Genomic DNA, 14,821 nt, shown 5'->3' with positions numbered 1-14,821 from the left:
TAATTCAGGGAAGGTTACAACTGTTACAGTGTGTAAGCAAGTTGGTTCTACTCTGCTCACCAGAGAAGGTTGAATATATTACGATGTGTATTAACTAGGGTAACCTCTGCTCTGTCAGGGAAGTGTTGAAGTGTATTGTTGTGCCAGAAAGACATTACAAAATGTTGAGAAAGAACGCTAGACTAATTCCAACAACTGAGAAAGGTGGACTAGCTACCCCTTTATGGACAGATAGTGAGTTCAAATCATTGTTAGGAAAGCACATGGACTCAATAGTGACTGAGTCAGTCAGATTGGATTTGACAAAGAAATTTGGGATTCATCCAGAAAAAGTTTGGTCTATTGAAGAATGCAAAAAGGTACTTGGTGCTTGTATTCGGAAGAAAAATATGAAGGGCATTATCTGCTGCCACAGAGAATTTACTCTATCCATTGCACAAGAACAAATCCAACGTATTGCTAAGTTAGAAAAGCAGAACAAACAGTTGCACACTCGAGTGTCTCGTCTCACGCAGAAGTTGGGCCTTAACAAAACCTCAACCAAATGTGACTCAAAAGACCAACAGTCAGATGAAAGCTATCCTGACTTAGAGTCTTTCTGTAGACTAGAGGGCAATAGCAATACTGCATTCATGGATAAAGATGTAAATGCAGTTGAAGTGTGTGGAGCGAGACAAAAGGCTCAGAGTAGGGTAAAAGGTGTTGACACAGTTACATCTGTAACCCCCATACTCCAGTTACAAGCAGTCAGTACAGCTCTAGGTCCTGAAGACATAGAAAGACTTGCTGAGAGTTTGCCATCAGTGCAGAGAAATTTTTCTGAGTTTAGGACAGAGTTGTCCAGGAAAATGAAGCTCTATGATATGTCCCTAGCTGAAGTCACCCAGCTAATGTCACAAATCCTGAAAGAGTCAGAATTCAGTGATTTTGAAAGTGCTGTAAATAATTCTGAGTTTCAGCATTCCAGCAAAGGTGAATTGAGAGAAGGAGTTCTGAGAGTGTTACAGAACCTTGTTGGACCAAAGGTGGACTGGCCAAAGATCACTAGTTGTGTACAGAAGGATGAAACTGTAAGTGAGTACACTGAAAGATTTTGTCAGTCAGCTGCAGCATACAGTGGAATAGCTGACACTCCAGAGAAGGTGTTAGAGGATAATGGACCACTGGTCCGCATGTGGTTTGATGGGCTCTCATCAGAATACAAAAATGCATTGCCTTTCTTAGACCTCACATGGTCCAATGGAACTCTGCAAAACAACTTAGATCGGTTAGCTATTTGGGAAAGAGACTCGGATGTCAAGACAAGAGTAAAGATTGCAGCAGCATCCTTTAAGGTCAACACAGAGAATCGACAGAAACGTAAATGTCCTAAGAGAGAAGGCAGTTGTCATTACTGTGGTAAACCTGGACATTGGATGAAAGAGTGTAGGAAAAACAAAAAGACATTTAAAGAAATGAACAGCTTTACTCAGTCTACTTGCCACACTGAAACTGCCCCTCCCCTCTTCTCCAAACACTTGGAGCAACAGCTTACTGACATGCTAACCATTTGGGCTGTGAGTGCTTAATTTCCCCAGTAATCTACAAGAAAGCTAAAAGACTCATTCTGAACAAAAGAAAGTTGACTGTCACTTCCACCATTTGGGGTACACTGGTTAAGTACACTCACAGCCTTAAATGTTATGCTACAGCACACTCCATTCACTTATCCATCCTCTGTGGGTTATGATGTCTGCTATGACTGATGTTTCATTGGAAGATGGAGATGTAGCACAGTAAAGTTTACAAATTAACTACAGGGAGAGAATAGGACACACAGACCAGTGAGGAGCCCAGGGAAGAACCGAAGTGCAACAGGCCTCGGGGGCCAACCCTGTGGTGAAGACTTCCTCATAGGTTTCCCCCTCTCAGTTTATCCCCACCTTACTGGTCTATAGGTGTCAAATTGATTAAGACTAGGTTTAAAAAAAAAAAAAGGAACAAAACCACTATACGATCACTAGAAGTTTATGATGATCAGAGTTAGACAGAAAAACTATACGATCATCTAACGTACTAAAGTCTATGCATGAATACTGCTGGTCTGCTGTTTCTTTGTTTTCTTGTGTTGCAGGTATGTGTATATGCCATGACGGCTCATAAGCAGCACCTGGTGTAAAGCATCACCTCAGATATCCATGAACAACCTTCATGAAGACAGAGTCATCTGAGCAACTCGGAGTTGCACAACGACAAACAATATCTGAGCAACTTGGAACAGACATGGAAATGCATTGGAAATGGACTCTACAGGGAACAGACTCCACAGCTATTCAGGCGCCATGGACTTTTAGGACTTCCACGCTTATGCTACATGGTTTTCTGTGTCATCATGTAGTTCATACAACATATTACCACCCTGCATTGTATATGTGTGTCAACAGTATACTCAAGTTAAAGAACAACACTTATGTAAATGTTGGACACGACATAGAATAAGATGTATGTGCCTGTATCTGTTACAAGTTACATGACTGGAAGATGGGACTTATGTTAACAAACATAGGTTAAAGAAGGGATTTAAGAAGGTTTAAATTTGTATTATGTGAGAGTTATTAGAACTCTCAAAGGGGGGACTGTGGGATTACAAATTTAAGAATCTGTTTAAGATCTGCTGATCCTACATCCTGACATAACCTCACATGAAATATTAAGGTGAAGTATATTGTATTTAACATTTTGAGGTAAAGATAATGACAATTTAAGGAGATCAAGGCAGGCAGCCCAGGTGTCTGTAACATTAACCTTTTGTCTTCATGCACTTCCTAACCATTTGGCTCAAGATACAGCTGTGCCTTTGTCTCTATGATAATGTAAAGGTATGGGCCATACTGTCAGACTGAGTGGATTAGCACCTATGCATTTGAATGACACCGTTATGCTGATTAGATCATGGCTGGGAAATGTAGGGAATGGGCTGATTCCTGCACTGCATTTGCATGCTTTGTTTAGATTGTCTCTACCTCTACTCTATGTATCCCTCCCCATTGAATGTATATGAACTACCAAGTACACTGCCTTGGTTAGACTTGGATGACTACAGCGACACACAGCACGTTTCTCAATAAAGAGTAACTTCTGCTTAAAAGATATCCCAACGTCTCCTGGTCTCTGCTTCAACGAGGAAAAAGTTTCCTACACTTGGAATCATGGCACTGATGAATGGTTTATCCCAAAAACTTTTTGCACTTTTTGCATTTTTGCACTTTTTGTGGCCTCTGGACAATAAATTCTTTTGAGCTTTTTTGGCTCAATTTTCGTGTGCGGACCTTTCATGTTTTTTGATCTTGGAGTTATTTTTTGATCTATGCAGTTTTGTGTATGAGTATTCATTTGGACTGTGATCTGGCGCTACGCTTTTCCAGTTTCCTTAGTAATTTTCCTAAAAAAAAAAAAAAAGTCCCTCCCTTTTAAAATTGTTTATGATCATTTTACTTATTTAGGATTGGTTATTCCAACAGATCCAAAAGACACATTTAAGCTTAATTTTAAGGCTGCAATAAAGAGCCTTAAATCCACCATTGGAAAAATGGAGGGTCTTGCCATTATCGTTATATGGCCGTATTAATGCTATAAAAATGGTGGCCCTTCCAAGATTTTTAAATTTGTTTCAGAATTTACCTATTTATCTCACAATTATTATTTTTTTTAAAATCTAGATTCTTTCATTTTCTCTTTTATTTGGGGTTTTAAGGCACATCGTATCTCTAAGGTCCATTTAGAAAAATCTAAAGAGCTAGGTGGATTGGCAATGCCAGTTTTTCAAAACTATTATTGGGCAGCAAACGTGGTTCACTCTGTCTCTCTGTGTGTGTGTATTGCTGCTGATGAGCTGATCCACTATTTAATGTCTGTGCATTTTGCCGTGTTGTCTGATTGCTGGTCTGTTTGTGCAGTGTTAGTCCTGGCTGTGTTTGAGTCTCTCTGGCCTCGTTTCTGTTTTGGATATTCCCTGTCGAGACTCTTGTCGGAGGACTGGTTTGCCCATTGCAGTCTCTTGGCTACCAAGACATAATTTGCCATCTGCACCCGCAACGTCTGACCCTTGCTATCTTTCCTGCTGTTATTTTTCTTAATATTTTTTTCTTAATAATTCACCATTAGTATATCATTTAAAGGGAAAATTAACATAGTTACAATACATTTGAAATGAATTATTTAATGTATAAAATATGTGGGCAATAAGGTTCATTAGTTAACTTTTTTTTTTTTTTTTTTTTTTTTGAGATACAGAGATAGTATGTTAAAAGCACGTTTCATGGTGTTTCAAAATAGAACAGTTGAGTACAAGAAATACTAAAGAAGAATCTTTAGTACAAAATTTTAGTACAAAATTAGTGCATGAAAATAAGGCACTTTAAGTACATTATGGAAGAGAGGTAAGTGGACTATAATAAAGTGTATTTTAGTGCATTTTTTTTTTTTTTTTCCCACCTGGGATAGCTGTTCCATCAACACAAGACTTTAATTCAAGTTTAAAATTGTACACAGACTGAACTATTCCAAAACCAAACTCCATAAGATCTACCCAGCTGTGTCTCCTTTGTCTGATCAATGTCAGGGTGCAGAGGGAACTGTATCTCATTCTTTTTGGTTCTGCCTGAATCTCCAGAGTTACTGGCAAGATATTTTCTCTTGGTATTCAGTGGCATATGATCAGACTCTTTCTCCTGAAATGGAATTGGCCATCTTTGGCTATTCTGACACAGTTTCCTCTCTCCCTTATTATTTGCAGCTGGCATTAATGGTTGTGGCTAAGAGAATTATATTAAGGGATTGGAAAGCCACTGCTCCCCCATGTTTTCAGAAATGGCTGGCTGAGATGGTCTCCATTTTAAAGGCCCGCTGAAGTGTCTTGGGACGCGCAGCATAATTCAATGTGTTGACGTAATTTCAACTGAAACAGGAAGACAGGGCAATATATCGAACAGCCCCGCCCCTTTTTTAAAATAGCCAATAACATTTTGTTTATATCACAGCTCAGCCAGAGCTGTTAAACTCAGTAAAACCTCGGTTTCCTTTTAGTATCTAACCGTTTATCCTCCTAATCTCCTCTATATCACTTTAAAATACAGCATTCTGTGCAGAATTTCAATGGGTCCGATACCTTTTGTGGTCTGAGCCAACTCGTGGATATGATCCGCTCTGTGCTCTCATGTCCCTGGGTCAGAGCAGACTGTGCTTGCGCTGCAGTGGTTCAAGTTATACTAACGCGAAAATGGACTTCATTCACATCAATGGAAAGCATATTTACACTGTCTGAATCATTCCCTATTCTCTATATAGTGCACTGTGTGCTATTCACCATGCAGAAACTAGTAAATGTGTGAACAAATTACCGATTTCAGCCACAGCTTCAGCGTCTGTTGAGATTGTAGGAGGGGACGGGACTTCAAATTCTAGAGAGCATTTGATTGGACAGAAGATTTGATGAGAAGCTGAAGTGCAATGTGATGTCATGAAAATCCATGATCCATTTTAGCGGAAGTGAGAGACTGTAAGTTTTGAATACTTTTATATCCTAAATGTGAATTTTGTCATTGTTTTGGAACACAACAGCTTATTCATAACATTAAGGCTAACATATTCATACTAAAAGCTAAAAAACTTAAATTTTAATTTCAGGGGGACTTTAAATGTTGAAAAAATACAGCTTAATGAAGCAAAGTCTCTTAATTCCATCTGCATGCTCTGAAACACAAGCAGTTCTGCACATTCACATTATTCCACCAATGAACGGAACTGTCTGTGTTTTAGTGTGCGCACAAGAATAAAACTAACGCTATGCCGGTTAAGGCAATTGCTTTCTGCAGCGTTGATGACAGATCATGTCAGGTTAAAGGGAAACAAAGGTTATATTTAATGTTGTGTCTGCTGGCTTTATTTCTTCAGCTGTTTCAAGTTTAACGTGTTCTATACATGCCATTTCACGTTTATTTTCACACACCACTTACCGTTCCTATATTGAGACTTTTCTAGGCGATTTGCAGTCTTTAAATCCATATGATTTGTGCTGTCATTGATGGAAAAACTGCTTATAGTATTACTTGTAACAGATCACAAAGTAACCCCGGTTTTGTATTGTGTATATCTGTGTGGTGGCGCAACTGGTAAACCGAGTGCGCTTGTGTGGCAGCGACCCGGGTTCGAATCCAGTCGGGGTCTGTAACTAAGAAAAACTATATGGGTTATATAAGGTTTGTGTGCAGTCTTCTGTGTTGTGCGCAAGAGTGGGAGCACACTTATAATTTATAAATGTTTTGTGCACACACGCTTTCTGTCACAACACAGCAGACAGCACTCAAACCTTTAGCTGTGAGGCAAACAATTACTGAGGGGAAACTTATTACAGATCCCTTTCCTCAAAAGCACTTACTGTAAATGATATTATCACAGACAATAATCTAGATGTGCTGTGTTTGACAGAAGCTTGGCTAAAACCGGACGATTACATTACTTTAAATGAGTCTAGCCCTCAAGATTACGATTATCGACACAATCCTAGTCAGAAAGGCAAAGGGGGAGGTGTTGCTGTAATTTATAGTAATATTTACAGTATTAGTCAAAAGTCTTTCAAATATAATTCCTTCGAAGTGATGGTACTTTATGTAACATTATGTAAGTTGACATTTGTGCTGGCTACTGTATACACTGCAAAAAATGCTGTTCTTATTTAGAGTTTTTGTCTTGTTTCTAGTCAAAATATCTTAAAGTTCTTAAATCAAGAAGCATTTTCTTGACAAGTAAAAATTATTTTCTTGTTTTCAGGAAAAATAAGTCAAAATTAAGTGAGTTTTTCCTTAAAACAAGCAAAATAATCTGCCAATGGGGTAAGCAAAATAATCTTATTTCAAACCAAAAATAAGCTATATAATCTTGTTTTCAGTTTGGATTAAGATTATTTTGCTTACCCCATTGGCAGATTATTTTGCTTGTTTTAAGGAAAAGCTCACTTAATTTTGACCTGTTTTTCCTGAAAACAAGAAATAATTTTTACTTGTCATTTTTACTTGTCATGCTTCTTGATCTAAGAATGTTTAGATATTTGGACTGGAAACAAGACAAAAAGTCTAAGTAAGAACATTTTTTGCAGTGCAGGCCACCAGCACACCATACAGACTTTATCAAAGAATTTGCTGATTTTCTATCGGAGTTAGTACTAGCTGCAGATAAAGTCCTTGTTGTTGGTGATTTTAATATCCATGTAGATAATGAAAAAGATGCATTGGGATTGGCATTTACAGACATTCTAAATTCTATTGGAGTTAGACAACACGTGTCAGGACCCACTCATTGTCGTAATCATACTTTAGATCTAATATTGTCACATGGAATCGATAGTGATGCTGTTGAAATTCTGCAGCAGAGTGACGACATCTCAGATCATTATCTAGTCTCATGTATACTACATTTAGTCAAGGCTGCAAAACTGCCTCCCTGCCATAAATATGGTAGAACCATCACTTCTACCACTAAAGATCGCTTTATAAATAATCTTCCTGATCAGTTTCATCGCCTTAGCATACCAGACAGCTTAGAAGACCTCGATGTTGCAACAGAAACTATTATCTTTTCCAGCACATTAGACTCAGTTGCTCCTTTGCGCTTAAAAAAGATTAAGGAAATTAATCCAACGCCGTGGTACAACGAGCACACTCGGACCCTAAAGGGAGCTGCCAGAAAAATGAAGCGCAGCTGGAAGAAAACAAAACTAGAAGTTTTTCGCATTTCGTGGAGAGAGAGAATGATTGAGTACAGAAAGGCCTTAAAAACTGCTAGATCTGCCTATTTTTCAAATCTTTTAGAAGAAAATAAACACAACCCTAGGTATTTATTTGATACAGTGGCTAAATTAACAAGAAATACAGGTGCTGGTCATACAATTAGAATATCATCAAAAAGTTGATTTATTTCACTAATTCCATTCAAAAAGTGAAACTTGTATATTATATTCATTCATTACACACAGACTGATATACAACCCCAAATCAGTAAAAGTTGGGACAGTATGGAAAACACAAATGAAAAAAAAAAAAAAAAAGTAGTGATTTCTAAATTTACTTTGACTTGTATTTCATTGCAGACAATGTGAACACAAAATATTTCATGTTTTGTCTGGTCAGCTTAATTTCATTTGTAAATATACATCCTTTCCTGTCATTCAGACCTGCAACACATTCCAAAAAAGGTTGGGACAGGAGCAATTTAGGGCTAGTAATCAGGTAAATTGGTTAAATAATGATGTGATTTGAAACAGGTGATGTCAACAGGTGATTGTAATTATGATTTGGTACAAAAGCAGCATCCAAGAAAGGTCTAGTCCTTTAGGAGCAAAGATGGGCAGAGGATCGCCAGTTTGCCAACAAATACGTGAGAAAATTATTGAAATGTTTAAAAACAATGTTCCTCAAAGAAAGATAGGAAGACATTTGCTTATTTCACCTTCAACAGTGCATAACATAATAAAAAGATTCAAGGAATGTGGAGGAATTTCAGTGCGTAAAGGACAAGGGCGCAAGCCTAAGCTGAACAACCATGATCTCTGATCCCTCAGGCGGCACTGCATCAAGAATCGTCATTTATCTATAAGCGTTATCACCACTTGGGCTCAGGACTTCTTTGGCAAACCTTTGTCAAGTACCACAATACGTAGTTACATCCACAAATGCCAGTTAAAACTGTACTGTGCCAAAAGGAACCCCTATGTTAACAGTGTCCAGAAGTGCCGTCTGTCATGGTATGGGGTTGTGTCAGTGCCCTTGGCAAAGGTAACTTGCACTTCTGTGATGGCACCATTAATGCTGAAAAGTACATAGAGATTTTGGAGCACAATACGCTGCCTTCAAGAAGACATCTTTTCCAGGGACGTCCATGCATATTTCAACAAGATAATGCAAAACCACATTCTGCACACATTACAAAGTCCTGGCTGCGGAGGAAGAGGATACAGGTACTTGACTGGCCTGCCTGCAGTCCCGACCTGTCTCCAATAGAGAATGTGTGGCGCATTTTGAAGCGCAAAATGCGACAATGAAGACCCCGTACTGTTGCCCACCTTAAGACTTGTTTGCAGCAAGTATGGGACAAAATTACACCTGAAACACTTCATCACTTGGTGTCTTCAGTCCCTAAACGTCTTTTAAGTGTTGTGAAAAGGAATGGCAACATTACAAAGTGGTAAATGCTTTACTGTTCCAACTTTTTTTGAAATGTGTTGCAAGAACCAAAATAAGAATTTTGTTTTTTTGAAAAAAAAAAAAAATGAGGAACACATTAAATAATGTGCTGTTGTATTGTCTGCAATGAAATACAAGTCAAAGTAAATTTAGAAATCACTACTTTCTTTTTTTATTTGTGTTTTCCATACTGTCCCAACTTTTTCTGATTTGGGGTTGTATTTCAAATGTTTATTTCTTTTAATTTTGATGATTATAACTGACAACTAAGGAAAATCCCAAATTCAGTATCTCAGAAAATTAGAATATTACTTAAGACCAATACAAAGAAAGGATTTTTAGAAATCTTGGCCAACTGAAAAGTATAAACATGAAAAGTATGAGCATGTACAGCATTCAATACTTAGTTGGGGCTTCTTTTGCCTGAATTACTGCAGCAATGCATGGAGTCGATCAGTCTGTGGCACTGATCAGGTGTTATAAGAGCCCAGGTTGCTCTGATAGTGGCCTTCAGCTCTTCTGCATTGTTGGGTCTGGCATATCGCATCTTCCTCTTCACAATACCCCATAGATTTTCTATGGGGTTAAGCTCAAGTTTGCTTGCCGAATTAAGAACAGGGATACCATGGTCCTTAAACAAGGTACTGGTAGCTTTGGCACTGTGTGCAGGTGCCAAGTCCTGTTGGAAAATGAAATCTGCATCTCCATAAAGTTGGTCAGCAGCAGGAAACATGAAGTGCTCTAAAACGTCCTGGTATATGGCTGCGTTGACCTTGGACCTCAGAAAACACAGTGGACCAACACCAGCAGATGACATGGCACCCCAAACCATCACTGACTGTGGAAACTTTACACTGGACCTCAATCAACGTGGATTGTGTGCCTCTCCTCTCTTCCTCCAGACTCTGGGACCCTGATTACCAAAGGAAATGCAAAATTTACTTTCATCAGAGAACATAACTTTGGACCACTCAGCAGCAGTCCAGTCCTTTTTGTCTTTTGTCTGAAACCCATGTCTTGCACAGTGGTTCTTGAAGCACTGACTCCAGTTGCAGTCCACTCTTTGTGAATCTCCCCCACATTTTTGAATGGGTTTTGTTTCACAATCCTCTCCAGGGTGCGGTTATCCCTATTGCTTGTACACTTTTTCTACCACATCTTTTCCTTCCCTTCACCTCTCTATTAATGTGCTTGGACACAGAGCTCTGTGAACAGCCAGCCTCTTTTGCAATGACCTTTTGTGTCTTACCCTCCTTGTGCAAGGTGTCAATGGTCGTCTTTTGGACAACTGTCAAGTCAGCAGTCTTCCCCATGATTGTGTAGCCTACAGAACTAGACTGAGAGACCATTTAAAGGCCTTTGAAGGTGTTTTGAGTTAATTAGCTGATTAGAGTGTGGCACCAGGTGTCTTCAATATTGAACCTTTTCACAATATTCTAATTTTCTGAGATACTGAATTTGGGATTTTCCTTAGTTGTCAGTTATAATTATCAAAATTAAAAGAAATAAACATTTGAAATATATCAGTCTGTGTGTAATGAATGAATATAATATACAAGTTTCACTTTTTGAATGGAATCAGTGAAATCAACTTTTTGATGATATTCTAATTATATGACCAGCACCTGTAAAGCTTCAACTTCTGATGTTTCCAAACAGCACAGCAGTAATGACTTTATGAACTTCTTTACTTGCAAGATTGACAATATTAGAGAAAAAATTATAACCACGCAACCGTCTACTACAGTATCGCGTCAGACAGTGCATTGTAGTGTCCCTGAGGAAAAATTCAATTCATTCACTGCTTTAGGAGAGGAAGAATTGTCTAAACTTGTTAAATCATCAAAATCAACATGTATGTTAGACCCTATACCCACTAAGCTATTGAAAGAGATGCTTCCAGAGGTCATAGATCCTCTTCTTAATATCGTTAATTCGTCTTTATCACTAGGATACGTACCAAAAAGTTTTAAGCTGGCTATTATTAAACCTCTTATTAAAAAACCACAACTTGATCCTAGAGAATTAGTCAATTACAGGCCAATCTCTTTTTGACTAGTATTTTCTGTCAAAAATACTAGAAAAGGCAGTGTCATCACAACTATGTTCCTTTTTAGAAAGAAATACTATCCGTGAGGATTTCCAATCAGGATTTAGACCGCACCATAGTACTGAGACTGCTCTCATTAGTGTTATTGGATCTTAGTGCTGCATTTGACACTATCGATCACAACATTCTTTTAAATAGACTCAAAAATTATGTTGGCATTAGTGGAATTGCATTGTCATGGTTGAAATCATACTTATCTGACCGTTATCAGTTTGTAGTAGTAAATGAAGAGCTGTCATATCGATCACAAGTTCAATATGAAGTACCGCAAGGCTCAGTACTCGGACCGTTGCTTTTCAATCTGTACATGCTACCCTTGGGGGATATCATTAGGAAGCATGGTGTTATGCTGATGATACCCAGCTCTATATTTCTTCACGCCCTGATGAAACTTACCAATTCACAAAATTAACGGAATGTATAGCTGATATAAAAAATTGGATGACCATTAATTTCCTATTTCTAAATTCAGAAAAAAACAGAGATTCTAATTTTTGGAGCAAAAACTTCTTCACGTAATAACCTAGAATACTATCTAACACTTGATGGCTGCTCTGTTAAGTCTTCATCGTCAGTTAGGAACCTGGGTGTGCTCTTTTATACCATATAATATGATACCATACAATATCTTTCATTTGAAGGCCATGTTCCTAGCATCTGTAAAACCACATTCTTCCATCTTAAAAATATACCTAAACTATAACATATGCTCTCAATGACAAATGCAGAACAATTAGTTCATGCATTCATGACCTCAAGGCTAGATTACTGTAAGGCTAGATTACTACTGGGTGGTTGTTCCGCTCGCTTGATAAATAAACTACAGCTCGTACAAAATGCAGCAGCTAGAGTTCTTACTAGAACTAGGAAGTATGACCATATTAGCCCAGGTGTGTCAACACTGCATTGGCTTCCTGTTAAACATCGTATAGTTTTTAAAATCTTGCTAATTACTTACAAGCACTAAATGGTTTAGCTCCCCAGTACCTGAGCGAGCTCTTAAAGCATTATAGTCCTTCATGTCTATTGCGATCTCAGAATTCAGGCCAGCTGATAATACCTAGAATATCAAAATCAACCGCAGGCGGTAGATCCTTCTCCTATTTGGCACCTAAACTCTGGAACAATCTTCCTAGCATTGTTCGGGAAGCAGACACTCTCTGTCAGTTTAAATCTAGACTAAAAACACATCTCTTTAACCTGGCATACACATAACATCGATTTATATTTTCAAATCCGTTAAAGGATTGTTAGGCTGCATAAATTAGGTCAGCCGGAACCGGGAACACTTCCTATAACACTAGATGTACTCGTTACATCAGAAGAAGAAATGGCATCTACGCTAATATTAGTCTCTCTGTTTATCCCGAGGTTTACTGTAGTCAACCGGATCCGGGTCGTATCCAGGTGAGATCGAGGACCTGCGCCTTGACATGACCACAACGCAGCCCTGAAGTATCAGCAGAGATTGAGTCAACTAGATCATCCACTGTTAAGGCCTCATCGACACGACAGCCAGTGGCACAGTTCCTCAACAAACCGTCCATACCGGCGTGATGAATACGATCCTCAACTGGATGGAACTGGAATAAATACTTTGAATGTTGCGATCCCATCGGACTTATGATAGCTACCTGAATCGTAACAAAGCACTGTTCGCCAGAGGCTAACTGGCCCCCTGACTAAGCCTGGTTTCTTTCTCCCAAGGTTTTTTTTTCTCCATTTTCACCCCCGGCTCTTAATGAATCCTGTTTCCTTCTGGAGCATCAGTGAATGTTTGAACCTTCTTTATTAGTTGTGTTTTAGTCCCTCAATTATCCTCAGTTTGAAAAGATGGATCTCAAAATCATTGTCACTGCTGTAAAGGGTTCAAATATGCAAAAAAAACTGAAGAATCTGCAGGACCTGGAGGATTTTTCTGAAGAACAGAGCTCAGTTTAACTGTTCAGAACAAACAAGGGACTCATGAACAACCATCACAAAATATAAAAACAGTCGTAGATCATTCAGGTAACCACACACAATATTAAGAATCAATGATTCACATACTTATGAATGGGGTTATTTTAATAAATTCAGCTATTTTGTGTCTTATGGATTATATGTAAACATCTTTTATGTAAAATATCTTACTCAGGACAGTACTAAATGAAAAATAACATGAATTTTGTATGATTTGTGTACATTTTCACAAATTCTGCAAGTGGTTCACATACTTTTTCTTGCAACTGTATATAAACAAAGTCTAAAATGAATTACAATGTTTGGTTTTAGCTGGCGTGAATACGGCGAGATAATGGAATTGATTTAAAAATGCGGGCTGGTGCACAGGTTATGGGAATTAATGATTTCATTGGTTAGGGTTTGTTGCGCGTTTCTGATGTGGAAGCAGCTGGGTCTGATGTAGGTTTTGAAAGCTTCTGATGACCAACGACCCAGGGTTTGAATTTGTTGTTGTGAAAGACCTTTTTGGGTGGCTGTGGTTGCTGCACCAATACATATTGAATTTAATAGAATTTAATAGATTGAATTGAATAGAATTGATTTGCTGCGATACCGGACTGGATGAGAACTGCTTTAAGATGTTTTTGGAACCAAAATCTTGTGGCTGGATGATTGAAGTCATCGGTGAAGAGTGGATTGAATGAGGATTTGATTATGGAACGTCTGTACTGCAGGTAATTCACGAGTTCACACTTACAAATAATCAGATGCATGTTTGGTGTGCTGTCCGAGGAGAGGGCTCCTATATATATATATATATATATATATATATATATATATATATATATATATATATATATATATATATACACACACTTTCACTCATGCTGATTGGGTAGATATGCTGATTACTGATTGCTAACAGCTGGCTGAAATGACATGATGATTAGTCATATTATTTGAATGTTGCTCCTCCTGAATTTTGTTAATAAAACATAATTTCACAAGTTCACACTTACAAATAATGAGATAGTAAATAGTATGTGTAATAGTATGCGTATTTGGCGTGCTGTCCGAGGAGAGGGCTCCAAGCTCGGTATTTGGCCCAAACCCAGAGCACTCCCCAAAAATTGCAAACCAATGCAGGACAGCAGCCAGAAACATTACTGATGACCCCCAAAAATTGCATTGCGTAGGCTGATTGTGCTGTTTGGAGGGTTAGTTTGAAAGTCCGGGAGAGTTGTCGTCATATTGGATGAAAACATTACTGCTGCGGCAGTGAAGGCGAGTTTAGACAGGGCTGAGCTCCTGCTGGAGCAGAGGTGACATTACTGCTGCGGCAGTGGAGAAATTAGCCAGAATAACTGACCTCCTGTGGGAGCCGAGGGAACATCACTGCTGCGGCAGTGGAGAAATTAGCCAGAGAAACTGAGCTCTTGCGGGAGCTGAGAGAACATCACTGCTGCGGCAGTGGAGAAATTAGCCAGAGAAGATGAGCTCCTGCGGGAGCCAAGGTGCCTCACTGCTGCGGCAATGATAGAAAAATTCCATT

At 38.6% G+C, this 14,821-nt stretch overlaps 1 protein-coding gene across 2 annotated transcripts in view; it reads left to right on the top strand.

Annotated features, from left to right (window-relative positions):
- Nucleotides 1–547: 547 nt before the first annotated feature.
- The window catches only part of LOC127505426 (uncharacterized), a 679,977-nt gene continuing 665,703 nt past the window's right edge, over nt 548–14,821 (top strand). For both annotated transcript variants that reach the window (XM_051880973.1, XM_051880972.1), the window contains exon 1: nt 548–2,858. In XM_051880973.1, the coding sequence (XP_051736933.1) occupies nt 633–1,568 (936 nt within the window). In that variant the 5' untranslated portion in view covers nt 548–632 and the 3' untranslated portion in view covers nt 1,569–2,858. The remainder of the gene's footprint in view (nt 2,859–14,821) is intronic.

The sequence above is a fragment of the Ctenopharyngodon idella genome, chromosome 22 (assembly GCF_019924925.1).
Source record: "Ctenopharyngodon idella isolate HZGC_01 chromosome 22, HZGC01, whole genome shotgun sequence".
Lineage (NCBI taxonomy): Eukaryota > Metazoa > Chordata > Actinopteri > Cypriniformes > Xenocyprididae > Ctenopharyngodon > Ctenopharyngodon idella.
This window is presented reverse-complemented; position numbering and strand designations above follow the sequence as displayed.